Below are 27,855 nucleotides of genomic sequence, written 5' to 3'. Positions count from 1 at the left end.
AGACGTGCACACACATATGCACACACGTGCACACACACACGCACACCGTGCAGCAGGCACGAGCAGGGGGAGCGCTACCAGCAGCAGCCCCGGGGTGCAGTGTGGGGCTTGGGGTGAATGGGCGTGGGTTTGGCGCTGTGGGCGTGGCCTATGGGAAAATGGGCGTGGCTTAGGGGTGTGTGGGCGTGGCTTTGGGCACGAACGGGCGTGGTTTAGGGGGTGAATGGATGTTGGCTTGGCGATGTGGGCGTGGCTTATGGGGGAGTGGGCGTGGTTTGAGCCAATGGGTGGTGTGGAGGGTGTGGCTTGGACATTGTGGGCGTGGCTTGGGGCAATGATGGGCGTGGTTTAGGGGTGAACGAGGGTGGGTTTGGCGGTGTGGGCGTGGCCTGGGAAGAACGGGCGTGTCCTAGGGAAGGACTGGGCGTGGCTTAGGGGTGAATATGCGTGGTTTGGTGATGTGGGCGTGGCCTAGGGAAGAATGGGCGTGGCTTGGGGATGAATGAAGATTGTTTTAGCGATATGGGCGTGGCTTAAGGATGAATGGGCGTGGTTTAGGGATGAACGGGCGTGGTTTTGGAGATATGGGCGTGGTCTAGGAAAGAACGAGCGTGGCTTAGGGGTGAGTGGGCGTGGCTTTGACCATGTGGGCGTGGCCTCGGGGCTCCGGAGCGCGCTTAATTGGCATGGGCGGGGCTGTGGGCGGGGCTCAGGGCGGCTCCCGCTGCGGCCCGGCTGCGGCAGCAGCAGCGGGGGGCTGGGGGGGGCGGCTCGGGGCCCGGCCGGGGCGAGCCGGGTCGCGTTATCCCGAGCCCAACCGAGCCGAGCCGGACCATGGCCCTGCTGCGAGCCGCCCCCTTGCCCACCGAGCCTGCACCCTGCTGGCTGCCCACCCACGTCCAGGTGACGGTGGTGCGGGCCCGGGGACTGCGCTGCAAGGGCGGCGGCAGCACCAGCACCACCACCAGCAGCACCACCAGCACCAGCAGCAGCAGCAATAGCAGCCCAGCAGCGGGTCCCGGCGATGTGTACGCCGTGCTGGAGCTGGGCCGGCAGCGGCACCGCACGGCGGTGGCGGAGCGGAGCGGGGGCAGCGCCGAGTGGCAGGAGGAGGGCTGCGCCCTGGAGCTGCCCCCCGAGCTCGGCTCGCCCCCCGTCCTCACCATCACCCTGCTGCAGAGAGCCCTGCTGGGTGCCGACCGATTCCTGGGGCGCTGCAGCCTGGCACTGCCCTGCCCGGCCCCCCCCGGGCGAGTGGCGGAGCTGGGGTGAGTGGGGGAGATGGGGGGGGGGGCACCCTAGGGTGGGGGGAGGTTGGGGTGTTGGAGGGTTTGGGTAGGGTGACCCACCCGCAAAGGGGTTGGATAGGGAGGTGGAGGGGTCCTGGGTGAGTCCTGAGTGTGTGTGGGGGATGTGGGGTCCAAAATGGGGGTGGGAGGTAAGGGGGGGTCACTGGGTGTGTGTTGGCCCCAAAATGGGGGTGGGAGACACAGGGGGGTCGCCAGGTCCGTGTGGGTCCCAAAATGGGGGGTAGAGGCAATGGGGTGTCACGGGGTCTGTGTGTGCCCCCAAAAGTGGCTTGCAGGCAATGAGGTATCACCGGGTCCCTGTGTGTCCCCAAAAAGGGACGGCAGGCAATGAGGGGTTGTGGGGTCCCTGTGTGTCCCCAAAAAGGGGATTGTGGGCAATGAGGGATTGCAGGGTTCGTGCATGGCCCTGGAAAGGTGTTGCAGGGAGTAGGGTGTCATAGGGTCTGTGTGTGCCCCCAAAATGTGATTGCAGTTAATGAGGTGTCACCAGGCCCATGTGTGACACTCGAAAGGTGTCACAGGGGGTAGGGTGTCAAAGGGTTTGCGTGTGCCCCCAAAAGGGGATTGCAGGAGGTGGGGTGTCACAGGGTCCATGTGAGCTCCCCAGAGGGCCATCACAGGGCATAGGGTGCTATGGGGTCCCTGTGTGCCCCAAAAGGGGATTGCAGTTAATGAGGTGTTATGGGGTCCATGGGAGCACCCAGAAGGATTTCATAGGGGATAAGGAGTCCCAGGGCTCCCCATCACCCCAAATGGAGTCCCAGGGCTGCAAATACCCCAGGATCCCTCCTCCCCCAGGAATTGGGGTGCCACAAGCCCCCCCCAGGAGGCTGTAGCATGGATCCACGCGGGGTCTGGTGGCTTTACACCCCCTGGGGACATCTCACTGCCACATCCCAGTTTATCCCAGTGCAGTTCCCCATCCCGTGGTCCTGCTCCCAGCCCCATTAGGCGCTGCCTCCAGCAGGGATCCCCCTGCGGGGGGAGGACTCGCTGTCCTTCCTCCTCCCCCTCCTCCTCCTCCTCCTCCTCCCAGAAGGGTTTAAAAACAGCCCGGCGTTCCCCAGCTTTCTGCCAGGCAGCGGGGAGGCAGGAATGCGGATGAAATTCCTTCGGGGAAGGAACTTTCTGAGCCTGGCCCCACGCACACCCGGCTCCTCCGTGCCCCCAAACCCGAGGAATTTGGCTGGGAGGGCACCGAGCGTGCAACGGGGTCGCGAGCGCTTTCCTGCAGCTTGTTGGTGTCTACAACCCACTCTGGCTAGCCCTAAAATGGGAGAAAACGGGACAATTTGCATTTACTTTGCTTTTATTCGCGGGCGGTGCCGGGAAGAAGCCGGGCCTGGCTCCCTCAGCTCGGCCCTAATTCAAACCAGCGCCGCGGCCCTGTGAGGAGAGGGGCCTGTGGCGGTCCCAGCAGGGTTTATGGGGTCTGTGGCGATCCCAAGAGGGTTTTAAGGAGTCTGTGGCAATCCCAGGAGGGGTTTATAGGGCTTGTGGCAAAGGTCTGGGCATCAGGGACCGCTGCTCTGTGGGGCAATGTCCGCCCCGGCCAGACCCTGTGGGCCTTGGGGTGCGAGGCCTTGAGGCACAGGGCTGGGGGTGCCTTGTTTTTTTTTATTTATTTTTATTTTTTGCTGTTTGTCTCCCTCCCTTCCTGTAGCTCTGCTTGCATCAGGAGAACTGACTTCCCCTCGCAGGAGCTCTCGAGGCCTTTTTAGCTTCACCCGGGGCCTCCGGGATGGGGGCGAGCATAGGAAACATTGGGGGGGCTCTCAGGCTGCACCCATGGCATCTCCATTCACGTTAACCCCCCAAAGTGGAGTTTGGACATCAAAAACATTTGGGTTTTGGGCAAATATTACTAAAAATATCTCTTTGCTGTCGGCCTCGCTGTAAGGCGGATGGTTTGCAGGCTGCTGCGTGTTTTTCACAGGGGGAACCAACTTGTGACACCTCACCCAGCCCCGTCACCAACAGCTTGTTTAGGAGGAAGTTTTTAGCTTTTTTTAAAATTAAAAAAAAAAGGCAAAATGAGCCCAGGCTCCCCACCTCCATACGCAGGCTGTGCCATGCAGATAACCCTGGTGGGGACAAGGTGGGGAAGTGGCAGGGAGGGAGCTGGTGTTACCATGCTGGTGAATGCTGTGGGGCTGAGCCCTGCTCCTGCCTCTTGTCCCCTGCACATTTCCCCTTTTTCTGCAGCATTTGAGGCATGGGGAGCTCCCTCAGTGCCCCTTTAGTTTTAGGATCCCATCTGCAGCCCTTGCTCCGAGGCACGAAACTGCTGCGGGCTTGAAAAGGTCCCAAAAACGAGGAGAAAAAATAATAAAAAAAAAAAATACAAAACACAACAAACCAAAACAGGCCTTGATTGTCAGCGTGTTGACCTTGCTCTCGTTTCACTGCTGAGTTTTGTTGGGTGGAAACTTTCCCGGTGGTGATTTTTATTATTTTTTTTCTCCTTGTTTTCAGCCCGATGGAAAAAGTGCCGTCAAACTTGGACCCGTGGCTCGGAGCGGGGCCGGCGTCCGGTGGCATTTAGGAGCTGCCTGGTTCAGCCCTGAACGTCCCTGTTGTGTCTGGGGGAAAAATCCGCTCCTGGAGCCGCCCAGGAGCAGCCCCAGGGCTCCCGTGGCCTTTTTGGGTATCCCAGGGCTTAAACCAGGCTCCACGGCTCAGGGCTGGCGGCACAGCCGTGGTGCAGAGCATCGTTCCTCACTTCTGACTTGTGCTTTTATTTTTAACCCTCTTGGTCAACAGGGCCCATCCCAGAGCTTTTTTTTTCCCTGTGTTGATTGCCGTGGCTGGTTTTTGTGTTGGGGGTAAGGACGGAGCCCTGCTGTTGTGGAAACACGTGGATGCTGGGGGTGTCAAAGAGCAAAATTTAGGGTTTTACAGTGCCAGGTCCCGTTAGCATCCTTGCTCCATCCCTGCCCGGAGCCGTGGTGCAAAGTCAGCCGTGGAAATGTCCCTCGTGGAAGCAGCCTGAGGCCAGGGGCACAAATCCTTGGTGCCGTGCCATTCCTCTGGGTGCTGACCCTTCCTAGCTGTAGCCCTTGGGGATGCTGCCCTGAACTCGGTGTGGCCCTGGGGAGCTGGAGGAGACCTCCAGGAGGTCACATCACCCTGCCCACGGCCGTGACGGGGACCTTGGAGGGGTGAGGAGCATCCTTGGGACGAAGGGATTGTCCCCAAATCCCTGCGGGGCTCCCTGGCTGGCTGTTGGGCCTTCCCCAGCTGGTGGTTATGCCCTTGGAGAGGGTTCAGGAGGTGAAAAATATTGAATTGGGTTCTTGGGGGAGGCTGAGAGCGATGGGGAGCACCTCAGATGCTGTGGGCTGTGACGAAACCCCCCTTTTGGGGCTGGAAAGGCAGCCCTGAGGGGTCATTGCATCCCCGTGGCATGGCCAGGAAATGCTGTGCTGTGTCGAAACCCCGTGGGCAGGGGCAGGAGAGGTTGGTCCTGATGAAACGCAGCTCGGGGTGCTCCATGCACCACCCGTGGCCGTGAGGATCGGCTTCCTTGGCCAGGGCTTTGCAGCTCGGGGCTCGGCAAGGGCTCAGGGTTTGGGATTTCTCCCAGCCTTTGCTCCTGCAGGTTGTTGTGAGCCTCATGCCTCCGGGTGCTTGGTTCTGGGAGCCCTTCCCCGTGGGTTTACAGGAAAAACGAGCTGCTCCTGCCCACCCCTGCCTTCATTTCCACCTCCTTCTCCGTGCCCCAGAATCTGCAGCTGCACCGGGGGAGCCTGCCCAGCAGCTCCTCGCTTTGGGATCCCGCAGAATCATCTCAGGGCTCTTTTTTTTTCCTCTTCTTGGTGCTTTTGGGGTCCTAATCCCTCCTGCCTGGCTTGTCGGGGCGTCTGCAGGCAGGGAGGATGCAAACCTTGGAAGCTCCGGAGCGTACGCAGATGAATTTAGCTGCGGATCCCGCTTGCTGCCTGCAGCTCTCACCCTCTCCTCTCCATTCATAAATGTTTCACGCTCCTTTTTACGGCTCCTTCAACCTTCCCTCCCCTCCTCTTCCTCCCTGCCCAGCCTGCGCCGGGCTGGGGGAAGTCTCTGAGTTTTTCAGCATAAATTGGTGCGTTTTGGAGTTGTGCCTGGTTGCTCCCCTGCTGGTGCTGCTGGTAGCTCCTGTCCATCCCTGCTCTCTGTCCCGCTCCCTTCTCCAGCTCCTGAACGTGGCAGGAATGGATTTGGGGCCACCCCAGAAACCCCAAAACCAAGGGGAGGTGGTGAGGATGCTCAGGAGCTGGCTGGGACAGACCTCGTGCTGAGGTTACGTGCCGGGCTGGGCTTGTTGGAGCCGGACCCACAGGAGGAGCAGGGCAGAGCCACCTCGTTAGCGTGCCTAATTACCTGCCCAGCAGTTTGCTGCAGCTTCTTTCCGAGCTCTCGGAGGAACTCCTGGAGAGATGGACGTCCCCTGCCTTCCCCATCCACGGGGGGGATCATTTTGGGTTTGTTTGGGTTTGTTTTCCATCTGCGCTCGCGGGGATCACCTCGCAAATCAAAAAACCAACACGAAACAAACCAAGAGGGAACAAACCGACAGGGAACGAAGCTACCCAGCAAAAAGTTTCCCTGCACCCCTGGGGGAAGCTGCGTTGAAAACACAGACCCAGGCGGGGAGCCCAAATTCCCTGGGTCGTTTCCCACCCTCTGCTTCCCCTCTGGGCCCCGCGAGCTTCCTCCCTGTGGATCCTCGGGAGAAGGAGCCCTTTCTGCAGATGTTTGGGGTTTTCCCCTGGATCTCCCCTTCTGCCCCCCAGCCCTACAGGGCTCTGGGCTGCCCCCAGCCCTGTCTGTGTCGCTAATTAAAGACGTGGGGCTCCTCTGGCAGCAGGGCTGACCTTGGTGCAGGGATGATTCAGCAGTAAATGATGGGCTGGTGCGGCCGGGGATGAGGCTCTGGCTCCGTGCTGGGCTGTCTGGCTCCATCCTACAGCTCGGGCAGCCGAGCCCTGTGGGGCAGGAGCACCTCAAATCACTTCGAGGCAAATTTCAGCCACCCCAAATGAGCTTTGGGGAGGAGGCCGGCTGCTGGAGAGCTGCAGGAACGCCCTGTCCGTGCGTCCTTCCCTGCCTGCAGCCCCGAACGTGAGGTCTCCGAGCGATTTGGCCACCCGAGGAGGCTCTCAGGATCCTGCTGCTGGGACCAGTCCAGCAGCGAGACTGGGACACCACTGCTGAAGGTACCTGGGGTGTGTGGGAGGGCTTTCAGATCAGGAATTTGGGATGGCCAAGCTGCTGGTGTGGTGCTGAAGGAGTCGTGGAAGGGACGAGGGACGGGAAGCCTGGGCTCGTTCTCCCCTGGGATCCCCCCTGCGTGATTATTTCCATTAAGGCTTGGCTCCGTGCCCCCCGAGCCATCTTGGCAGCTGGGGAACAGCCCGATGCAGACAGGTACCTCTCAAACCCAAACTCATTTTCTCCCTGATGGATTTGGGAGCACCCGAGCTCCTTCCCCTTTGGGTTTGGGTACCCAACGAGGTGTTTTTAGGAGCGCCACCCTCACTGGGTGCTCCCCGTGCCTCCTGTAAGCAATCACCCGTGGCCTGATGGAGCTTCCCCAGCCGTGGGGACAGCAGGCTTCGTGTGACATTTATCTGCTGGCTGCGAGGAGGGAAATGCTGCTCCGTGCCCCACTGCTTTACAGCTGCTTTTATCCGGGTCACTCATTTACAGGAGCGGGGAGGGCACGGGCCAGGCGCTGACCCCGAGCGCAGCATCCTCGGTGTGGCCACCTGCCCCCCTTCACCACCAGCTCCTCCGCTCCCTTTCCACGCCAGGAGTTTGTTTTTTTTCCTTTTTTCTTTTTTTATTTTTCCCCTTTGCTCAGCACTTTCCAAGCCAGGAGGCTGCTGGGTGGGGAGGAGGGAGGATGGGGGCAGCTCGTGCCTTTCGTGGGCAGCGCGCTGCTCTCCGCGCCTCCCGCTCGGCTCCGATCGATCCCAGCGGCAGCAAAGAGCCCCTGGGCTCTCCTCCCCGATCCTCCCCGCTCTCCTTTTCGCCTCTCGCTGCTCTCCTTGGCGGAGGTGAGTGGGAGGAGAGAGAAAGAGAGAGAGAGGATCCTCGGCACGGGGAAGGTTTCTGGCTGTGCCGCAGCAGCGCGCTGACCTACATGAGCGCACAGCGATCCCGGAGCAGGAGGAGGGAACCTCGTGCATCCGGAGAGCTCCACGGGGCCCCCAGCTGCTTCCCCTTTCTGGGGCATCTGCAGGGAGCCAGTTCTCCCTTTGTGGTTTCCTCTGCTGGGCCCTTCCTTCCCCTGCGCCACCCGAGGGGTAAATGCGCCCTGTGGGTCCGGGGAACTCGTGCCCAGGCGCAGGGCACGAGGGAAGGAGCGGGCTGGGGTGCTGAGCGTGCCTCTCCAGCCCTCTCTCAGCCCCTTTTAGGTACAGACAGGCTTTGGGGAGGATTAAAAACCCCAAAACAACCTCAATGTGAAAGGATTCGATCCTCCCAGAGGCTCAGGGTGCCACTCACTGAGAGCCCTGCCCCAAAATGCCGCTTCGCCCTCGCCGAGGCGCGTTCCCGACCGGCTGCTGGTTGGCTCTCGGCAGCCCAAAATAGCTCCGTGGTCCTGTGCCAGTGTAAGCAGAGGTTTTCCTTGAGCTGATGGCTTTTTTTTTTTTCTTTTTTTGAAGCAGGTTTAAGGCTTGTTCTTTTAAAGGCGTCGCCGGCGAGCACCCAAATGAGGTTTAATGACTGCAGCATTAAAAGGGACGCACGGGGGATGCGGCGCAGGGCTTCTCGGGCTGTTTCATCTCATCCTCCTCGCCTCTCCTCGCCTTCACCCACCCAGATTTTCTCTCTCGCTCCTTTATTTTTTTTTCCACGGGGTGATGTAAGGTATAAAAATGCCTCTCGGGATGTTTCCCGTCCGATGAGTCAGCCTCACATCACTCATCCCCCCCCCCCCCTAAACCTCTCCCAGGTTTGGCTGCGGGCTCCGTGCGCCTTCCTGCAGCCCTGGCTGTTCCCAAGCCTCAGCTTTCGGTGCTGAAAACCTGAAATCGGGCATTTTGTGGGGGTGGAAGGGGTGAGCTTTGGGGCAGAGCTTTGGGCTCGGGGAGGATTTCAGCCCGTGAAGTGTTGGTGCTCCTCGCTGCCTCCTGATTTGGGAATTCAGGAACTTCTCGTGCTTTGAATTTCCTCCTCAACCCCGGTGATTTCAGCAGGGTCCCGCCCGTCCCCGTGGCTTCACATTTTCCTGCCCTGGCTTTTCCTTTCCAGTCAACGCCAAGGATGGAAAACTCAGCGGGGATTTTCAGCTGCTGGGACGTCGCTAGGACGGGCTCAACGCACCTCTTAGAGATTTCCTCCAGCTCCCGGAGGACCCTGCAAATCCCCCGGGCTGGGTTTTGGGGCCAGCAAAGCCGCGGCCGTCTCACCCTCCTCTGCCTGGGGTGGTTTGGGAGGAAATCTTTGTGGGGACAAACCCAGGGCCGACCCGGTCTCGTTGCCTTCCTGCAGCCCTGTGATAAGTGGCGGGGGTGTTATCAGGTCCCTGTCCCACTTCTCGTGGCCTCGGGGCACACGGGGGATGCCCTGGGTGCGGAGAGCGGCCTGTGAGATAGGTACAAGCCTTCTGGCTCCACTTTGGGCTTCTGGCTGCCTCATTTTTGGTGGAATTTCTGCAGAATTGGGGCATTGGGGGCCATTACAGAAATATAAATATTTTATATATAAACCAACAGACGGCTGGGTGTGTTGCACCCTCCATCACCGACCCCTGGAGTAACACGGTGTCAGCGCCGACCCCGAACAGAAGGATTTGTTCTGAGTCACTGCCTTTACGCACCAAAAAGCAGGATAAAACTGTCTTTTTTTTTTAAATATGGGCTCACAGCAGCCTCCCAGCCGGCAGAGGAGAACTCAGGCACTGGTCACATCCTCCTGAGACGCACAGGGGGTGCCTGATGTTGTTGTGGGGACGGTGGCAGAGCTCTGCTGCCCTACAACACCCCCGTGCTGGGGTTTGCAGCACTGGAAAGTGATGGAAACCCCTTTCCTTTCCTTTTTTCCCCGTCCCCAGGTGGCACAAGCTCCACTCCAAGGCTGGGAAGAAGGAGAAGGAGCGTGGCGAGGTGGAAGTGAGCGTGCAGTTCACGCGCAGCAGCCTGACGGCCAGCATGTTCGACCTGTCCGCCAAGGACAAACCACGCTCGCCCTTCGGCAAGCTGAAGGACAAGATGAAAGGCAAGAAGAAATACGACCTGGAGTCGGCCTCTGCCATCATCCCCAGCAGCGTGGGCGCCCTCGACGTGGAGGATGACTTCGACGTCGGGGCCAAGAAGTCCAAAATCAAAGGTTTCCTGAAGAGCAAGCTGCGCAAATCGTCCCTGACGCAGTCCAACACCTCGCTGGGCTCCGACAGCACCATCTCCTCGGCCAGCCTGGGCCCGGCTGCAAACGAGGGAACCAAATCCCCCAGCAGACACAGCAGCCTGTCCACGGAGCGCTCTGGTAAGAGGATCAGGGCTTTAAATCCCTCTCCCAGCCTTTTTTCCCTTTTTTTTTTTTTGTTGCTGTTGCGGCTTTTCCTGCAAACCTGGTCACTAATTCCTTCCCCAAGGAGCAGCGTCCTGCACGAGCACTCCAAGACCTTCTCCGTGCTTGCTAAAATGAGGGAAAACACCCCAATTTTTGCTTTTAATGCCAAGCCTGTGTGCAGACAGCCGTGCTCCGGGGCTGCTTTGCGCTGCTGCGTGCTCACCACGAGCCCGCGTGCCGCCAACCCTATAGGCAACAGGTTGTAGGGGTTGTGTGGGGCCATTTCTCCCCTGCCACCCCAAAACTGGTCGCAAACACCAGCTCGTGGCAGAGATCCTCGAGGAGGGAAGCTGCACGGTGCTGCCTAACGAGGTGCTGGTGGCCGGGGGGTGAAGCAGTGACCGGGTGCTGGTAATTAAAGCAATCCCAGCTCTTGGCGCTGGGAGGGAGGCGATTTGCAAACAAACAAGGCCCTTGTAGTGAATTAATTCTCGCTGTCCCTTGAAAATGAAGCGTAATTAAAGGGCTTAATGGGCTGGAGACGGGCAGTTCCCGGATGGGGTGGGAGTCCCGGGGTGCTGGGGGACCTCCTGGGCACGGCTGGAGCCAGCTCAAGCACCGGGCTGGTGCCGTGGTGAGGGACACAAGGAGCACAGAGCGGCTGAGCATCACCAAACGCGATTTCTCGGGGAGTTTCTGGAGTCTGCTGAGCTTTTGGCAGCAGCTGCTGGAGGGAGAAGCCGGCGCTGCACCGAGCTGACTCGTGCTGCTCAGAGCTCGGGGGCTCGGCGGCTTTAATTCAAGGCAAACTCTCCAACCACACTGAGGCACGAGCCCTGTGAGGAGCTTTTGGATGGCTTCTCGCATTTATTATAGATCTCGGATCGTCTCAGAAAAGGATTTTGTCTTGCAAAGACGTGTGTCTGGATCGGGAGGGGGAGGTGATGTGCGTGTGTGTGTCGTGTAGCTTGTGCAGCCTCATGCTCGGGACCTGTGCTTTGTGTTTCCAGCAATTGGCAGAGCCTGGGAGGGAGAAAAACCAGTATAATTTTACAAATCTCATCAGTGTTTAAGTAGCAGATAAGGCTTTTCGTGCCCTTTACACGGGGCCTCACCTATTCTGTGTTTTTCCCCCCCACTGCAGTGAGGGATTTCTTGCCGTCCCCGAGGCTGACCCACAAGAGGGCCTTCAGCGACGACGTCTCCCAGGTCAGCCCGGTCCTGGAGCCGAAAATCATCCAAAACCTGAAGCCAAAGAGCGACCCTGTGTCCCGCTCCTCCCTCTGCATCAACGGCAGCCACGTTTACGGCGACGAGCCTGCCCTGCACAGCCCCACGCCTGCCCCACGCAGCTCCGCGCCGCTACCCGTGCCCGGCGGCCCCAGGAGGTCAGAGGAAGGGTTTGGCTTCGTCCCCCTGCACCCAGAGCCCCCCGAGGCGCCCTGGGGGGGCTTCGAGAGGACGCAGCCGAGAGATGAGCCTCGATTCATCCCGTCTCCTCCCAGCTTAGTGCTTCAGGAAGAGCTGAAGGTGTCCACCAAAGCCGTGACCCTCAGCAACCACCTGGGCAGGGCCAGGATGGAGGAGAGCGGCCGCTCGGAGAGCAAACCCACCCAGGCTGCGGCCCCCATGGTGTCGTCGGCGGAGACGAGGCAGGAGAAGCAGCTGGAAGAATCAAGGAAGGACGAGAAAAAACCCAAAGGGGGCTTCTTCCACCACGGGGGCACCAAGAGCGACACGGGGGGCAGAGGCCAGGGAGAGAAAACGAGAGGCTCGCCCGCGGCAGGCGATGAGAAGGGCAGGGCCGGCGGCTGGTTCGCGTCCAAGGAGCCCAAAGAGAGCCCCCAGAAACCCAGGTCAGTGCCACGGGGGTGTCGGTGCCCGGGCTGGGTGGGATCTGCCTGTCCCGGGCTCATGGCTGTGCTGGGAAATGCTCTCCAGCACCGCTGGGGGATCAGTTCCCCCGGCTCAGGTGGGATCGTGGCGGTGGGGATGCTCCCTTGGCACTGCGCCTCTCAAAGGGGGGGATTTTTAGCTCGATTCTGTGCCACAGAGCAGCTCCGTGTGGCCTGGTTGGGGAAGAGGAGGTGAATCCCTCTGCAGCGTGGTTGTGCCAGGCATTTCCATGGCCTCAGAGGCCCCCCCTGTTCCCTTTTAACTACCTCAAAACCTCCCTAGCACCCCGAGCAGGACGTGGGACGCAGCAACATGCAATCACTTTTTTACTGACATTCCACCCCCTCTGCATCGCTGCTCTGGCCCGGGCTGCAGTACTTTGTTCATCAGAGATAATTAATTAATATTTCTCAAGTAACTAACCCCGACGCTGCTCTTTCCTCTTCCTATCCTCCCCCCCAAGCCTTCCCTGCTCCCAACCGCAAATCTCCGGCTGTTCTCCCTCCACGTGGTGATTCCTCCCGCGCTGATGAAGCTCAGCCCCTGCTCGCGGCGCAGGCGAGGTGGTGCCCGTGCCCTTTTGGTGCTGGCTTTGTCACCAAAAAGCCCACGTTTGTCCCCAAAAATCCCCAGCAGCTGAGTAGGGACCTGGGGGCTGACCGAGGGCACGGTGCCCTGGGGTTAAAAGCAGCCGGAGGAAATCAGCAGCTGCTGGAATCCAGAGGGCTGCTGCGTTACCGGGATTTTCTGCGGGTTTGCTTCTGGGTGAGGCCAAACGAAGCTGGTCTCTGGGGAAGGACAGCGTCTTACTGCTCAGGATTGCTTTATTTTATTTATTTTTGACTTCCAGCTGAGCTGAAGCTTCGCCTAGGCTCGGTTTGCCGTGGCGTGCACCAAGCTCAGCTTTGCAGCTGCCTCTTCTCGGGCATGATCAGGACCCCATCCCCAAGGGGATGTCTCGTAAGGAGAAACTCCTCCAGCTGCAGGTTTTGCTCCCCAAAATAGGAACCCCTCCGGAGCAGCACGGGCTGGAGGGAACAGATTCCCAGGGGCCCCTTCTGGGATGTCCCCGAGCATCCGAGCGGGCTCTAATTGCGCCCGGCAATTTCCAGGTGGGGAGTAACGAGCTTAAAGCGTGGCAGGAAAATTCTCTGGTGGAGAACGGCTCATCCTTGGTCATCAATGGAGAACAGATCAGCTCCTTTTAGGAAAAACTCTCATTTTTTCTGCTTTGTTTTTTTCTTTTTTTCCCGTCCTCACACTGGGTGACCTCGCGGGCCGTGAGGTTGGAGCCGAAGCTGTTGGAAGATTTATTTGGTGCTGGCGGTGCTGGGGCGAGCACAGGGGTCGATGCCGTCTGTATTTCAATAATCAAACCCGTGTTCTCTCTCAGGCGTGCGGTGGAAGAGCTGCCAGGGCTTCTCCGTGGGTGTTTTGTAGGCGTCCCATTTGCATCTGGAGGAGAAGCCAGCCGGCCACTCATTTACCAGGGCAACTTCTGCACCCGGAGACGGATTAACCTTTGCTTCGTAGGGAGAAGCATCCCCTGAATCGAGCAGTTTTATGCCTTAACTTTGAGTTATCTGCAGCAGGGATTTTATTTTATTTTATTTTTTTCCCTCCCACTCTCCTGACCTGCAAACCTCAGCTCTGCAGCTCTTGCAGCCTCCTCGGTGCCCTCGGCTTGGTCAAATTTCCCCTGCAGCGGGACGTGGGGGAGAGAGCATCAGAAGCCGTCGTGTTTGCGAGATGGAAAAACCTCACCCTGTAATTAGCAAAAAGCTCTAATTAGAAATTAGAAAGAAACCTTCCAGCTCAGGTTCAAATCAGCCTGCAGCGAGGACGGGTCCGGCACGGAGCTGCCTGCTCTGCAAAACCCCTCGGGGTTGTTTTGGGGAAGTTTTCTGCTCTGGGCTGTTCTTGTCCACCGCGTTTTCACCCAGGCTCTCTAAGCCCTGGTGTCCGAAGGGCTTTGATATCAGCTTGGATGGAAGTGGGAGGAGAGAGGGAGGCCTGAATTAAACGAAAAAAGGCAGTTCGTTGGGTGTTTGTTGTGTTTTAGGGTTGCGGTGGCCAGGAGTTGTATGTGAGGAAGAAGCTCAGCAGGGTTATTTCGGGCAAGACACAATCGGTTTGAAGATTTTTCAGCCTTTCCCACAATGTTATCGGAGCTCCACAGGTCCCGCTTCCTGCGGCCTGGGTCGGGATGATAAAATGGGGCCGCATCTTGTGCCGGGCAATAGGCAGAGAGAGAAGTTGAACTCCTTTTTTTATATATAATAAAATATATATTTTTATATATTTTTTTATATAAATCATCAGCGTTTGTGGATGAGAACCCTTTCCTTCTGCTTTCATGGGAGGAAAATGCGAAATTGCTCCCCGCCTTGGTTGTCACTCCTCTTTTCCATAGTCAGCAGAGGCCAAAAATTGACTCGAGTTCTTCGCTCCTCATCAAGTGCTCCTAAAAAATGATTTGATGATGATGATGATGATGATGATGATTTCATTTCTGAAATGCTGGGAATTGGAGGAAGGTTTTGGGGCAGCACCAGAACCAGGGCACCGCAGATCCCGGCAGGAGCCCCCAGGGTTGCATCTCAGCTCTTCCGTGTCTGCACGAGCTGCCCAGCTCCTCCTGCTCTTCGATGCGAATTTGTGCCTGTGGTTTTGGGGGCAAATCTGGAGATTTCGTCTCCATTTTCAGCAGCATGAGGGGCCACATTCCGAAGAACACATCCATTCATCCATCCTAGCCACCAAAACCCTGTCCCCAAATACTGGGGGGGCACCCGTGTGCCTGAGGGGCTTGGAAATCCTGGCCCCGGGTGATGGGGCACAGCTCTCCACAGCCCCACGGAGGGATTTTTCCATCCCACCTTCAGCACAGCTCTTAACTTCGCTAGATTCGAGCCCTGCCCTGCCCCAAACCTGCTTTTTTTTTTTTTCAGCCCAAGCCTGGTTTTTCTTTATCTGCAGGGCGCAGCCACCACCCCTCCTGCTTGTGGTGCACCGAGCCTCAAACCCAGGCTGCGAGCCGCGGGGGGAGATCCTGCACCGAGCGAGCTGCTTCCAGGAGCCTTTCCATCAGGCGGTTGCTCAGCAATATTTTCTTTTCCCTTTTTTTTTTTTTTTAAATTCTGGGAGGCTAAAATGCGCTGGGGAAGCGCTGCCAACCAAATAAACGAGGGCAGCAAGGTACCCGCTATTTATTTTGGCTGGCGGAGCTGGGGATGGGAGGAGGAGGAGGAGGAGGAGGGTGAGTCAGCAGAGATCTGCTGCGAGCGGAGGTTTCCCTCTAGAGGAGCGTGCCGTGCTGCCAGCCTCCTTCCTCCCAGAGAAGCAGGGTTTCTGTAGGATTTCTGTAGGATTTCTGCAGGATTTTTGTGGGATTTCTGCTCCTGGGGAGCGTGGATCTGCTGCCAGGACCTGGCCAGTAACCAGAGTGGGGAGGTTGATGCTGGTTACTGGTGTAACTGGTGTGTTGGAGAGCCTTGCTTGGTGGGCACCAGCAGTGGAAATCCCTCTTTGGTAGGGGGTTTTGGGGGAGGGATGTTCACCAGGAGAATAAAAAATAAATAAAAGGAAGGAAACGCGGGCTCCTGCCGCAGATGGAGGCTGTTGGAGGATACCGTGAGCCTCTGGAGAGCCTGAATTTGAGGGAGATCAGAGGAAAAGGTGAATTTACAGCGAGTGATGAAGGAGCCCGTGGCTAACGTGTGCCCAGCTGAGGGGCTGGGATGGCAAACACCAAACTGAGAGAATTTGGGGCAGCTCGGTGGCCCTATCTCCCTGTGCAGCACCTGGCACGCTGCCTCGTGGCCTTGGTGTGGCTTGGGGACGGGCACCACTGCTGCTCAGTGACAGCAGGAGAGGGCACCCACGAGCTGTCTGTGCCCGCAGCGCTGCGGGAGATGCTGCTTTTGAGTGGAAATGAAGGTTTTTTGGGGGGCTTTTTGGTGCCTGGATGATTGGTTCTGCTCAGCAGTAGCTGGCGGAGTGTCTGGTGCGTGCCAGAGTTGGTTTGGCCGTGTGCATGCGGGCAGATGCCCTTCAAATGCCATCTCCGAGCTCAGAACCTTAAACAAGGGAGGAAGGAGGAGTTGTCGGGGTGTTTTGGGGGCTTGCAGCGGGGCTTTGGAGCTGCCAGAAGAGGAGCAGGGGGTCCCTTAGCCCTGCTGCGGTGGGCGCAGGTCCTGGCGCACCACGCATCGCTCGCGGACGGAGGCGCAGAGCTTCCAGGACACCACAAAATGTTAGCATTTGCCTCAAGGTGGCATTTTTGTGCTTTGAAATATTTCTTTTGTGTGTGTGTGCGTGTCAAAACCATCCACAATGAGCGAAAATAGCTGCCCGAGCCACTTTGCCGTTGAGCAGGGCGCTGACAGTGAGGCAGGATGATGCCATGATGGGCCTGGGCTGCACGTGCCCTGTGCACGTTGGCAGAACAATTCCTTTATAAAACCTCATTATTTATCCTCAATTAAACTTCGGTGGGCCACATCGATGTCCACATTTCTCCCAAGCCATGAGTTGGGCCTCTCTGAGGCTCCACGGGGAAAAGGGGCCGGTGTGGAGCTGCCCAAGGGGGCAGACCCACAGCAGCTCCCCCAGCTCGTGGTGCTGAGCCCCGTGGAGCTGGTGCCTGCCCGTCCTACCTGCACGAGCAGCCGGCGCTCACGGCCTCTTCTCTCATCCCTGCGCTGTTCCTCGCTGGCTGGGTTGTTGCAGCAGAGCCTGGGGAGGGCTGGGGTCAGGGTCACCTCCACCTGCCTGCGAGGTTTTGGCTGGAGAAACCTCCCTAGAGCCCCCAGATTGCAATCCTCGAGGACTGGTGGCTGAAAACCAGAGAAGAAAACCGCGTTTAGCCCCCCTCTAATAACTCCCCTACGCGCGTGCGTGCAGCCCTGTCGCGGCACTAACCAGGAGGACCCTTTTGTCTTCCCTCCACAGCCTGGAAGTGTCTCCTCAGGTAGAAACCAGCTCAGCTGCTCCCGCTCCTCCTTTTCCTCCCCGCTCGTTTCCTCCTCCCGCCGCCGCTCGCATGCCGCCCGCTCACCTCCCTCCCGCTGCAGGAGCCGGCCAGCCTGGCTGCTTGTCCCCTGCCAACCCCTTCCTCAGCTCCCTGCAGAGCAACCCCTTCTTTGAGGACCTCGTGGCGGAGCAGGTACTAAATTCTCCTTCACCTACTCGCTTTTTCTCTAGCTCCCCGCCTGGGCCGCCTGCTTCAACAGAGGTCGCTGCTGGCAGCTTGGGTTCCTCTGCGGATTGCAGCCCCCCTGCCTCCCTCCGCCTCCCGGACCCGCTGAGGGATCCTCCAGCCCCAAACGTTGGCGTCCCCGTGCCCGAAACCGCTCCCCCGCCGCACGGAGACCTTCCTCCTCCGGCCGAGCAAGCCGCCAGCGCTCCTCTTCCTCCTCCTCCTCCTCTTCCTCCTCTCTCCGAGTGGGACGCCACCTTCGAGGCTTTTGCCAGCAGCAGGCTCAACCCGGAGGCGAAGGAGGAAAACCTCTCGGCTCCAGCGTTGGCGGAGGGCATCGCCTTCATCGATGATCCCGAGGGGATGAGCCCCGCGGGCGGATCGGCCGAGAAGGGGGCGAAGGCGTTGGAGAAGCCGCAGGTCGGCGGCGAGGTGGCCCCGGCGCTGATGCCTTGGACGAATTTCTCCGGGTTGGACGTGGGGGCCAACCTGGTGAGCACCACGCAGGAGGCGACGGTGATAGAGGACGTGCTGAGCCCCGTGTCCGCCGGCTCCGGGGGGAGGAGGAGGAAGAGCAGCACGCCGATGGTTTGGGCGCCGGCGTTCTCCCCGGGAAAGGAGGCTTCGGCGGGACGAAGCGCCGAAAAACGCGACGGGGAGGGCGAGGAGAAAAACGAGGAGGAAAGCTCGAGTTTGGGGGAGAACGGCTGGATGACCATCGCCACCGAAACCGCTTCCGAGCCCTCGGAGAGCACCCGCAGCATCGGCCAGGAGAGCGCCTTCGGGCAGCGGCCGTTCCTCGCCGAAGGCGCCTCAGAAGCGAAAAGCGCCCCCGGCGCCGCCGCTTGCGTCCTGCCCAGGAGCAAATTCCCCCCCGAAACCTCCTCCCAAACGCTGCCGGGGGGCAACGTGGCCGCCGTGCCCCCGCGGGTGCTCCCGGAGGGGGCTCTGAGACGCTTCCCCGAGCCGGGAAGGGATCCCCAAGGTCCCCCGGGGGGCCGGGAGGAGATGTTTGACATCAGGACCTCGGTGTACCGGCTGCAGGCGAGCATGAGGCTGGAGGCCGGCGAGGGCCGCTTGAGGCTCAGCTCCGACGTCCACGAGAGGCGCCTGGTCCTGTCCCCGTGGCCGGCTGTGCGAGGGGAGCAGGAGGAAATCGTGGTGCCCAGCTCGGATGCGTCGCCCCCAGAGCCTCCCCCCAAACCTCCCAGGTGGTTCGCGGCCGCGGGGGGCAGAGGGGATGAAGAGGAAGAGGAGGAGGAGGAGGGGTGTGAGATGAAGGGGAGGCAGCAGGGCGGCGAGGGAGGTGCTGAGGGTCTGCAGGGGGACGTGGAGCTGCCCCCGAGCGGCGAGACGTCCGTCCTGGCACCTCCCAACACGGCTGCACCCGGAGCTGCCACCGCTGAGGCTGCTCCCGAGATCCCAGCCCCCGGGGACGCCTCTCTGGGGACAGAGCCGTCGGAGATGAGCGGGGAGGATGCGGCCGAGCAGTTTGAGACGTGCCCGTCGAAGCTCTCCCTGGGGAGCTGGAGCCAGCCAGCTTCATCCCCTCAATCCCCGGGGCCGGGAAATGATGCTGAGTTGGAAACAGCCCCCGAGCAGCAGCAGTTCCCCCAGGAGCTGAGTGTTTCGGGACTCACCCCGTCTTCCAGGCTGGATTCGGGCCAGTCTGAAGCTTTCTGGACGGCCGTGGAGGAGCAGGAGGCAGCGGGCTGGCCCCAAAGGTTAGCGCCTGGGCACAGCCCACCCCAAGCCGAGCTGGAGCTGGCGGTAGGGCACGGTGCGGGGCGGCGCGGGCAGGCTCGGGGCCGGCCATCCGAGCTCCAGCGCTCATCCGACAGCAGGATGGACTTCAAGAAGGCTGATTTCTGGAAGGCAGATGGAGCAGAGGAGAGGAATGAGCGGGATGCTTCAGTGCCGGGCAATCCCTTTGTCCCGGCAGCCAGCCCCATCGCCCCGAGCAACCCTTTTGTGGAAAAACCACCAGAACCCCTCCCCGTGCGAGCCGTGCCGCCCGAAAAGCTCGGCCAAGGCTTCGGCTTCCCCCAGCTCCCCGAGGAAACCCTGCAGCCCACTAACCTCCCCGGGGAGCCTCCTTCCCTGCATGCCAGCCAGCCCTTGGCCTTCTCCACCCCTTTCCTCGTGGCTGCCACTAACCCCGAGCCGTTCCATTTCCCCTCCCCTGCCGCCAGCAGCCGCGCAGCAGCAGCCCAGCCCTGCCCTTGGCTGCAGTCCGGTGACACGCCAGCTTCAGCCCTCGTGGTTTTGCCCAGGGAGACACAGCCAGCTGAGAAGCCTTTTTGCCAGCAGACGACCAGGTGAGCACTCCGGGGAAGGCGAAGGGTTTGTGTTTCTGGTCGAGGTGTGACCCCAGCTCGCTGTCGGCAGCTCCCGGACACCACGGAGGTGCCCTCCGTCTCCTTCCCCTCCTGATCCATACCTGTGGTCCCCAAGAGCTCTGCCCAAACCCTCAGCTCTCTCGGATTTCGGTGGGGAACAGCCACAGCTCTCCCCTCTTCGCCCTAATCCGGAGCAAAAGGTTTGGCGCGGCCGAGCTCTGCCCCAGCTGGACGTGCAGCCACAAATTGCATCTGCATTTTGCTCGGTGCTGATTTTGGCTCCATCATCTCCCCCCTGCTTGCAAAGCGTGGCTGCCAGGAGAGCTTCCAGCTGGCCCAGCTCTCGTGAGCTCCTTCGTGGCATGTGCACGGCTCCTGCCCCTTCCGTTCATTCAGCTTTGGTCCCTTTTTTCCTTTTTAAACCACCTCCAGGTACTACAAACTTCTCTCCGTAGCCAAAATAAACATGAGTTTCGCCGGGGGGGTGGCAAAATGCCCTTCCCCACTCCCCTCTGCCAAGGTGCCCACCGGTAAGGAACCAAGCAGGGCTTAGCCATGGGGCTACTGGGAGGAAAGAAAGCTTTCTTCCTCCTCCCAGGTCTTTTGCTGGTAGAAAAGCTGTGAAGTGGAGAAAGGTGCTGAGTTTAGGGCACGGAGGCTTTGCTCTGTGTCCTGTATTTCTTCTGGCTTCCCTGGTGGCCCTTCCTCAGGTCCTTCTGGGCAGGAGGAGGTTGGCCCAGGCTCTTTCTGCCCAGAGCACCAAGGGTCAGGTTCCCTGTGCTGGGAAACTCTTACGGTTCACACGGGGACCTGGTTCTCCTGGAAGTGATTTGATCAACTTGACAGAAGGCAAGTGGAGCTTTTTGGGGCTGCTGAAGTGATAAAATCCCTTCTGGCCCAAGAATAATGTGGGAAATGTTCCTGGGGAGGGAGAGGACAGGAGGATGGGGACGGTAGAACCTACCTGAGCTCCACTCCTGCAGGAGGATCCCTCCTTGGCGTGGGGTTGGTGTGCAGAATGATGCTGGGAGCAAAGACCAGCAAGAGATGGGGCTGATAAGTGATTTTTTTTTTCTTTATCGAGGCCAGGTCCTTGAATACTTAACTGGATCATTCATTCTCTGTCCGATCGCCTTGTTCAAAACCTGCAGGCAGCGGATCCGCAGAGTTCTGTGAGCATTTCATGGAAAGAGAAGTGTCCTGCCAGCCCTACGGGGAGAGGAGTCAATAAGGTGTGCTCCCAGCCACCTTTCAGCACCCTGTGCAGCCACTCGAGGGAAGAAAGGGGGATCTGAAGAGGTCCTCATCCTTTCGGTGCTGGCTTCTGTCACCTTACGTGTCTCAGAAGTCCTTGAGCATCTCCGGGCTGGTTCCTCTGCCTGTAGAGGTGGGGATGGCGTGGATTTTTGGTGTTATGGTTCAAGGAGCTTGGAAGAGTTATCGGGGTCTCTGCGGGAGGCTCTGAGTGCGTTACGGGGCTGGGGAGATGAGCCTGGTTTTGGGGAGAGGTGGGCTCCTCGTGGTGGCACTGGCTTTTCCCAAAAGGGTCTATTAGCACGGTCGAGACGTGCAGAAGTAATGTATGGCACAAAGGAGGTGGAAGGACGAAGGAAAGCTTCAAACCTGGAGCAGGCAGAAGGACCATGACGAGTGGCAGACGTTGTTGTCTTAAAAGGACCCTTCAGGTTCACCCATGTGCCAGTTTTGGCAACCTGAATGCAATTCCTGTTTTTTTTTCTATCCCTTTCCTTCTGTAACCCCTGTCTGCAGGGAGCTCTGGCCCTGGGGTGCGGCAGCAGCGTACACAAGGAGAATCGGACCATTTTCCTTGGATTTGTCCTTTGTTGCCTTGTTGGCTGTGAGGAGCATTTTAATGGGCAGATAAAGGACTTAATTCCTAAGCTGCTGCAGGGAAATCCCCCCAGGCTTCGTTTGCGCTCGGCAGCGACCTTGGGAGCCGTGCTGCGACCCAGCGAGGCTCGCAGGGAGAGGGGCTGGGGTCGTGCTGCCTTCATCTTGAGCTGTCTCACCTCAAAGGCGTGAATTTTCATCTTCTTTATGGTCACCTGGAGGCACGGCAGTGGATTCGCAGCTGGAAACGGGTCCCACATCTCAGCAGGCCCAGTGGGACGTCGGATGGAGCCGTGAAGTGACCCTCTGACTGCTGCTGGCAGTGCCCTGGTGCCCGGCCCCATGAATCAGGCTTCTCCTGGCCAAGAACGGGATCATTTTATTTTTATTTTTAGTGTTTTTCAGCCCTGCAGAAGTTCCTGCATTCCCACTGGCAACAGGAGCGAGAGCTGCCCAAGACCAGCCCCTGCTACCAAAGCCCATCCCGGTTACCCCGCTGCCACCCCAGGGCTGGGGCTGGTTTTCTTTTTGCCGAGTGGCCTTCGAGTTTGGGGCAAAAGAAGACACATTTAGGGCTTAGAAATGGTTCCGGTGTCTGACTGCCAGCAGGCTTTTTCTTACAGGCGTGCCTCCTGCTTCTGCAGCCCTGCTCCGTGGTTCAAGCAAGCAAAATCATTTCTTCTGGATTATTTTTTTTTAAAGGACTGTGTAGGAACGTCTTTCAGGATTTGTTCCTGGCCCTTGGTCCTCTCTGGTTCACCCTCACCCATCTCGTGTGGTAACAAAAGGACGCAGCCAGCTGCTGGGGGGCATCGTGCTGCTTGCAGTTGGGGTGAAAGGAGTGAAGGCAGGGCACTGGGTGCTCGAGGCTGGCGTGTGGAATGGTGATTTCCCCAGCCCTGATGCTTCAGTGGGCTCCCACCCAGGTTTGTGGGATCCCTCTCTGGCTTTTCGAGCTGTGTGGGACCTGTCTGTGCAGCTGGACAGCTCTGACAGCTCTGACGAGGGGTTGTAATGGCTTGTTGGAGCCTGGCGGTGTTACTGCTGCTAGAAAATGGGTGACAGGAGGCATCGCCGCGGTTGGAGAGCACGTTTGATGCGAGGAGAACTCCCTGGCAGCACGATGGGGACGTTGTGTGGCACATCCTGACCTGCCACAGCCCACAAGGCCCAAGGACACCAGCCCTGGGGACTCGGGGCCGAAGCCTGACGTGATGCCACCTCCGTCCTGGCCTCAGCTGCCCCACGACAGGGCTGAAAGCTGCCTGCTCTGCTTTGGAAGCTGAAATCAAGCACAGCCGGGCACCCACAGCACAAGCTGGGCTGGAGAGGCGTCTGTCAGCCCGGCTGGCAGCTCGCACGATAACCGTGGGTGTTCTTCTGCCTCCCACGCCTCGTCCCACCGACGCCTGAGGTCCCTGTTTGTGAAGACAGGCTGTGCTTCGCCTGCCTCGCTCGAGAGCTGAGGCCCTGTGAGCACAACGCCCCCCTTCCCCTGCAGTATTGTTGGGATTTTAACCCCCCCTTGTAGGCTTTCTGCTGCACCTGAGGAGTGCGGAGGCTTCCTGGAGGTCCTGGGTAGGATTTAAGATCTTTTTAAGACCTTTTTATCCCGAGTAGTGTGCACGGGTCTGTCTGTTGCTTGCAGGAAGGTGCCGTCAGGTCACTTCTCTTTCCATCGTGCTGAAAAGCAACACGCTGCACTCAATCTTCTGGATGGAGAGTGAAGCAAAAATGAAAGAAAACGTAGTGAAGCCTGGCTGTTGGGCTGGGGCAGTGCAGGAATTGACGCACTGTGGTTCAGGACCATGTTTTTGTGGAACCTGGGTTAAGTTTCCCTGGGCTGTGCCAATATCTGGCTGCCTGGAGCTTCAGCCTGGGGCTCCTTGTCCGTGCAGGTCCCATCTTGGGGTGGAAACGGTGCTGGGGAGCGCCGTGGGCTCTGCAGGGCGCTGGCTCCTCTCCCCTGGGAGCAGGCGAGCTTCGAGCAACGCACACGTAGGTGATTTAACTGCTTGGAGGTGACCAAATTTGCTCAGTGGGTCCCATCCCCCTTAAAACCCTTAGGGACAGCCAGCAGCGTTGCTCCCCAGCTTGCCAGGGTGCTAAATATGAAAGAAAGGATGCTAAAATCCTCCTTTTTCCACTCAGCCCTCACCCGGTGAAGCCCATCAGCGCTGTGGTGCAGGAGGAGAAGAAGCAGCAGCAGCACAAGTCCAGCCTGACGCAGGCTCTGAGCAACGGCCTGGAGAAGCTGAAGACGGTCACCACGGGCAGCATCCAGCCCCTGGCCCCGTCGTCTCACCCGGAGAAAGCCGACCCCAAGAAGTTAAAGGTAGGAACAAAGTGCTCAGCTGCTCCGCGTGCCTTCTTTCAGCCCTTAATTCCCTTCTCGTGCCATCAGCCAGGCCGGCTGCTGGGGGATTGGGGAAGGAGGAAGCCCCCGAGCAGCGAATGCCAGGCTCATGGGGTCAGTTGTGCCCCTGCCCTTAGCTTTTTGTTGTTTTTTGAGGTTTGAAATTGTCTCGGGGGAAACCCTTTTAAATGTTTCACTCGGTGGGAGCGCTCTGTGAGGCTGTATGGGCCTGGATGTCCGGGCAGTTGTTCCATGTTCCACCTCCTGTGGTTTTTGGGCAAGCAGTGGCATGTTTTTAGCTGTTTTTAGACCACGAGACGTGGTAGCTTACCCACTCAGATTTGGAAACGAGGCAAATACAGGAAAAACTGACCTTGTTGGGGGCTGCAGCACCTTGCCAAGGCTGAAGGGAGCGGTGGTTTTGACTTTCTGACCCTTCCTCTTGGTTTCTGCCGCAGGATCCCGGCGTGCTGGACCAGTCGGCCAGGTATTACCACCTGACCCACGACGAACTCATCCAGCTCCTGCTGCAGAGGGAGAAGGAGCTGAGCAAGAAGGAGGAGCACATCCAGGAACTGGAGAACTACATTGACCAGCTGCTGGTGCGCATCATGGAGCAGTCTCCCACCCTCCTCCAGATCCCCCTGGGAGGGGAAACCAAGACCAAGTAACCTCCTCGCGGAGCCCAGCAGCCCTTGCCTCGAGCACCTCCGCAATAACCGCGCTGCAAACGTCCCCGCACTCCCCCCCCTCCTCTTGCAAGAGGGCTTCTGCTCGCAGAGTGTAGCAGGAAAGGCGCTCTGCTTCACCCAGCTCCTGGGAGCTGTAGGGTGGGAGGCTGTCCTCCACCCTATGGGGAGGAGCGGAGCCCTCCTGAGGTCCCTGCCCTCGTGGCACCTTCTCAGGCGCTCGTCCTGCCGATGCTTTCAGTGGTCCAGGGACGCTGAGAGAGCTGGAAACCACCTCGCCCTCGTCGTGTCATGCTGCTGCTGCTCTCCCGCCTACGCTCGTCCGCGGTCCCTTCTCTGAACTGGTGTGCTCTGGCTGGGGGAGTGGTAAACCGGGGAAGAAATCGGGGTGAAAAAACTGGGGGAGGGTCTAGGAGCGCGTCGCCGTGCCCTGAGTGCGCTCAGCAGGGCAGCCAGGGCGAGGGGCTGCTGCTGGGTGCCTCTTCCCCTTCCTGCCCCCTATGTTGTACCCCGAAATGAAGGGTGTCTGAGCAGCCAGCTCCTCCGTGGCAGTACCTGGGGGTATTGGAGGTGGTGAAACAGCAGTGCTGGAGTCAGAGGCTGTGAAGAACTCGATCCCACGTTGCTGCCTGGTCGGGTGCTGCGCTGGTTCCTTCGCTTCCTGCCGCAGTCGTGGTGCAGCTCAGAATAGGTTTGGGAGAAGGATCGTGCACCATCAGTGCTGGGGGAGAGCTCCTCGCACACCGCCCGGCCCTCCACCTGTGTGCACAAACCACGGGTGAGATTTAGGATCAGTATGAACCCCCCCAAATCCTGCGTCTGCAGGAATTGCTTTCCACCGGCTGCCTCCCCGCCATCCACTTGGCGTTGTCGTTAACACTCCAGGCTAATCAACACCCTAAGGACCAGAGCTGGTGTGCAAAGGCTGCCCTGGTGTGCACAGGCTGCCCTGCCACCCCCGTGCATGACATCCCCGCAGCCGCCCGACACACGCCAGCACATGCTGTGACAGCTAATCGATGCAAAATCACCTTCCAGCCAGTATTCGTCCCAAAGCAGCTAGAGTTATATCACATTTACGCGCCCAGGGGAGCTTGGGCCCACCCGTAGACGTCCTAGGCCAGCTCTCTCGGGAGCTGGGTGCTTCTTGCTAGCTCGGAGTGGCCGTGGAGAGGCTCCCTGAACGCCTGGTGTAGTAGCTGTAGGTGGTGACGGTCTGAGGCTGGCGAGCAGCGCTCCTGGCAGCGCCTTCTGGTTTGGAGATGCTGGGGAAGGGCACCGAAAAGAGGTGCTGCTCCCCCTCTGCTTGTGTTTTGGAGGATCAGCGCGTGTGGGACTTGAGCTGTCTCCACGTGCAGGGCATCTTTTCTCTTCCGTAGATCTTAAAAAGTTCCTGGATTTTTTTTTTTTTAACTTCATATTCTTCTTTTTTTTTTTCCTTACTTGTTTCCATGTATACCAGGACTGAAAAATGGTGCCTTTCGCAAAAGAACAATGGCAGTTTCCTACAAAAAAAAAAAAGGCTCTGAGATCTGATTTCCAGCTCAGCGCAACGTGGCTCGGCCACCTTTTTGCCTGCTAATTCGAACGAGGTGAATTTATTCCTAAAAGCAGTCAGCAGAGCCCTCCTGTCCCCAGGGGAGATGCAGACACCAAGGGATGATGCTGAGGGTAGGGCATGGCAGGTATTACAAGACAAAATTCAGCTGCGTGAAGACAGGACTGGGTCGTGCTCGCAGCCTGAGGCTGTTGGAAGTGGGAGGCATCAGCTTAAAGGGGATTTGGGAAGTCCTCTGGGGTTTTGCACCTCTCTAGCTGCATCTTTCTCTTCCTCTGCGTGTCTCAGATGCAGGGAGTTGTGTTTCTGGTGTAAGATGTGAGGTCTTAAGGGAAGGGGTTTTGCTCTCGTTATATGGAGAGCTAAAAAAGAAGCTTCTCTTTGCCTTTATAATCAAAATCTCCCATGGCCTGGGAGCAAGGTTCCCTTTCTGGGTGCCCGTGTCCTGTAGAAAAGCCTTCGCTTTCACCTGGAACCAGCAGGGAGGAGCTGTGGGCAGCTGGAGCAGCATCAGGAGAGCTGCGCAGGGCAGGGAGAAGGGGCAGGGATGCTGAAAAGTAAAAGCTCACAGCAAAGGGACGTTGTTAGGGGACAGAAAATTAATTAGGGCAGAAATCCTGCAGTGTCCACGCTGGTGCTCCCCAGGGTAACACCCGGGGCTCTTGCTCTGTGCTGAAAGGAGCAGGAAAAAGGATTTTAGGGAGGTCGCCTGGGCCAGCCGCAGCCTTTCACTGGTTCGGTTCCAGACACAGCCATAGCAATAACTCCGTGTTTTGCCTTTTGCATCCTGCTCTGTCCTTCTTTTTTTCCCCGCACCCAAGCTGTTTCCACGGGTTTTCTGCAGGGTTTGCTCTCACCTGCTCTGTTCTGTCAGCCCCACAGCTGGGCGCCTTGCTTATAAAGAAGCCGAGCGATCCGTTTTTGTGTCTGCTGCCCCTTCGGGCCCGGAGTTTGGGCCAGAAGAGCAGCCGAGGCGAGTCCTTCAACTGGAACAAACCCCAAGGGACGTGGGTACCGAGGTGTCACGTAGGCCCAGCCTCACGACTCGTCTGTGAAGAAACAGCCACATGTCTTATGTTACGAACGTGGGGTGAAGAAACATCCCAAAACAGCCGAGGGAAGTGTCGGGGTTCGGGGAGTTGTTGATTTTTCCCCCCGTGCTTCGTGTACGTGGGAAGCGGGTTCTGTGTGTCTCATGTTTTAATAGTCGCCACCGATGTTTATAAAGAGCTTGTTATTTACGTTTTAAGCACTTTAAAGGAGAAAAAAAAAAATAATAAAAGTTGTTCAAGCTGTTCCTAGATACTTCTGATTTATTGACAACAGCGTCTGTGCTGATAGCACTTGGACAGTGAGTGACATTTCTCTGTTTATTTTCTGAAGGAGGAGGCTGGTGCCCAACTTCTCCGGCAGCTTTTCCACTCCCGGGAGCATCATTAGCAGTCCCGCAGCACCCGCTGCCGCGCGTGGCTCTCCAAATGTTGGGTGTAAGCCCCTGGTACCTTTATTTGGTGTGCCCTGCTCACGGGAGTGCAGGATTTTTACCTGAAGTGCTTGTTTCTTCTCTCTGTGCAGCAGACGGGGCTCAGCAGAGGGCCCAGACCTTTGCCTTCAGCTCCTCTGCCCTAATCCCAGGCACCTGTTGTACCTCTCAGCTGTTTTCCTTCTCCAAGGCCTGCTTTTTTCCTTCGTTCACACCCTTTCCTTTAAAAAAAAAAAGAAGAAAAAGCCTTTAAGCTTCACTAAATGACTTTGTGGTACCAGACAGAAGAGTTTCGTGAGCTCTAATCCTGGTTTGTTTTTCATCCAGCCAGACCGTGGGCCCAGCACCTGCCCGGGGGGCTGACGTTAGCCCCGAGAGCTGGGGGGAAATGTTCAGCACGCTGCCGAGCGGGATCAGGGCACTGACCCGTGACCCCTCCGAAAGCCGACCCTAAATAAAGGCAGCCCCAAATTCCGGGGCTGGTCGGGCTGGCCGCAAGGGGTGGAGCAGTAAGTAGAAGGCAGGATCTGGCGAGGAAGAAAAGAAAAAGGATTTGAAGACTTCAGTCCCGTTAAAGCTGAGGGGATTGGAAGCTTCCACGCGCCGATTCGGGGCTAAGGCAAAACGGATCCTGTCCCTGGGGGAAGAGCTGGCGGCGTTTGTTGTTCGGA

The 27,855-nt window shown here is 58.5% G+C and overlaps 1 protein-coding gene and 1 long non-coding RNA gene across 3 annotated transcripts; one reads left to right on the top strand and one right to left on the bottom strand.

Moving 5' to 3' along the window:
• The first annotated feature begins 746 nt into the window (after positions 1 to 746).
• RAB11FIP5 (RAB11 family interacting protein 5) lies at positions 747 to 27,002 on the top strand. 2 transcript variants are annotated; one of them, XM_084517734.1, is made up of 6 exons: positions 747 to 1,268; positions 9,355 to 9,785; positions 10,957 to 11,668; positions 16,914 to 18,632; positions 23,250 to 23,433; positions 23,913 to 27,002. In XM_084517734.1, exons 1-6 carry the CDS (start codon positions 835 to 837, stop codon positions 24,123 to 24,125), a joined length of 3,693 nt encoding a protein of 1,230 aa, XP_084373860.1. In that variant the 5' UTR covers positions 747 to 834; the 3' UTR covers positions 24,126 to 27,002. The 2 variants fall into 2 exon arrangements, with proteins under 2 accessions (XP_084373860.1, XP_084373859.1); XM_084517733.1 differs by having other exon boundaries at positions 16,914 to 19,226.
• On the bottom strand, positions 12,515 to 14,680 carry LOC311436053. Its single transcript, XR_014692576.1, has 2 exons — positions 13,344 to 14,680; positions 12,515 to 13,254 (listed from the first exon to the last, which is right to left on the bottom strand). It is a non-coding gene; the product is annotated as an uncharacterized lncRNA (long non-coding RNA).
• Positions 27,003 to 27,855: the final 853 nt, after the last annotated feature.

Source organism: Aythya ferina, assembly GCF_964211825.1.
Source record: "Aythya ferina genome assembly, chromosome: 4".
Classification (NCBI taxonomy): domain Eukaryota; kingdom Metazoa; phylum Chordata; class Aves; order Anseriformes; family Anatidae; genus Aythya; species Aythya ferina.
This window is presented reverse-complemented; position numbering and strand designations above follow the sequence as displayed.

Coding starts and splice junctions, on each gene's coding strand:
- RAB11FIP5 (XM_084517733.1), top strand. CDS start 835: ATGGCCCTGCTGCGAGCCGCCCCCTTGCCCACCGAGCCTGCACCCTGC. Junction 11,669..16,913: donor GAGAGCCCCCAGAAACCCAG/GTCAGTGCCACG, acceptor CTTTTTCTCTAG/CTCCCCGCCTGGGCCGCCTG. Junction 19,227..23,249: donor TTTTGCCAGCAGACGACCAG/GTGAGCACTCCG, acceptor TTTTCCACTCAG/CCCTCACCCGGTGAAGCCCA.